Source organism: Ananas comosus, linkage group 5, assembly GCF_001540865.1.
Source record: "Ananas comosus cultivar F153 linkage group 5, ASM154086v1, whole genome shotgun sequence".
NCBI classification, from domain to species: Eukaryota; Viridiplantae; Streptophyta; class Magnoliopsida; order Poales; family Bromeliaceae; genus Ananas; species Ananas comosus.
The window spans coordinates 4,779,653-4,781,001 of NC_033625.1; the positions used below are offsets into that span (position 1 = coordinate 4,779,653).

Here is a 1,349-nt window from a genome sequence, read left to right on the forward strand (position 1 = left end):
TAAACATAAACTCGAGAAGGCACATCACTTTAAAGATCACAAACAGAGAATTCATTATTTACCTTTAGCTAACAGTGGTCATAGGACATAGATGAACACCCACCTATATTGAATACACAGCATTATCTTGTTACATTTTCTTCTCTTTATAATTGAAACTGCCTTACTTGGATACTTTCTTCATTTAGATATTAGTCTCCTTGTGTACTCCCTTCTGGTATTCTGGCTCACAGAACTCTCCTCCGAGATCATCACAAGCCTCACCAGGGAATACCCTGCAAAAAAAAGTGACATAACTTAATTATTAAAACAAGGCAAATTCTAAACCAGCATACAATAGAAGGTCATGCATACGTTTTGGGCTCGTTGTACTCGAAATATTCTCGGTCGACTTGTTCTGAACCTACTCTGTCGCTGTCAATGCTTGCTGTTGTTGTTGCAGGCTTTACTTCAGGAAACATCTCTGCAGAACATGCTTCGCCACCAAGTGTTTCGCAGGCTTCTGCAGGGAAAACACTGAGGTGCATACACATTTCAATGTTATTTTAGTTGTTAATAGCAATTCCATTACAATTACTATAAAAAAGAATAAAGTGAAAATAATCCTACTTTAATAGTGTCAAATTCTCCGATTTGAAGGTCGACTACAAAAATGAATTTAACTGGACACATCAGATTCATCTGTTACGGATGATTTCTAGAATTGTAGACCCTGCATCGACGAAAATCATTCAGGAGGCTTTGTTGATCAGTTTTGATCGCTGAAAAACTCAGCACATCTTTCGTTGTCTCTCTATTATAGTTTGTTCAAAAGTTCAGATTAATGATGATTGCTTTTAATTAGATTGGCTGATGTCGTACAAGAATTGGCATTCGCATCGATATATCGTTATCCTAAATAACAATTTAATGTTCGGAATTATATTATCCTTTATTAAGGCTGTTACTGCAACTCATTAAAAGCATAACATCTTTCTAAATTACTTGATGTACCTAATATATGTAATATATGAACAACGCTTGCGATCACAAGAGAAAAAAAATTAGATAAAAAGGCAAGAAGAAGATGACGACGATGACGACTTACGAAGTCGAGGAGCTGTAATCAACCATGGGTGTTTCCGGAGGAGTTTTCATTGTAGCCCGAGGAGGGATAAATGCTTTTCTTTGCATAAATGATGTTCTAGGCAATGAGCTATTAGTGCCTTTGAATGGCAATATGAACCCTGTCGAACACACTGCAGTTGCTTGCATCCTGATTGAAGGCTCTTTTCTTGCTTCCTTTTTTTTTTTTTTTTTCTTTTATGTATCCTTTTTTCAGTTTGATTTGGAATTTTGAGGATCGGTTT

The 1,349-nt window shown here is 36.2% G+C and overlaps 1 protein-coding gene across 1 annotated transcript; it reads right to left on the reverse strand.

Moving 5' to 3' along the window:
* LOC109710055 (light-regulated protein) lies at positions 1–1,349 on the reverse strand. Its single transcript, XM_020232471.1, has 3 exons — positions 1,088–1,349; positions 355–516; positions 1–275 (listed from the first exon to the last, which is right to left on the reverse strand). The coding sequence occupies exons 1-3, from the start codon at positions 1,252–1,254 to the stop codon at positions 185–187; spliced, it is 420 nt and encodes a 139-aa protein (XP_020088060.1). The 5' UTR covers positions 1,255–1,349; the 3' UTR covers positions 1–184.

Bases quoted from the DNA above. Each gene is read 5' to 3' on its own strand.
- LOC109710055 (XM_020232471.1), bottom strand. From the start codon at position 1,254: ATGCAAGCAACTGCAGTGTGTTCGACAGGGTTCATATTGCCATTCAAA. The intron at 517-1,087 runs GTAAGTCGTCAT...TATGCACCTCAG, and splicing joins GATTACAGCTCCTCGACTTC to TGTTTTCCCTGCAGAAGCCT. The intron at 276-354 runs GTATGCATGACC...TTTTTTTTGCAG, and splicing joins GAGTACAACGAGCCCAAAAC to GGTATTCCCTGGTGAGGCTT.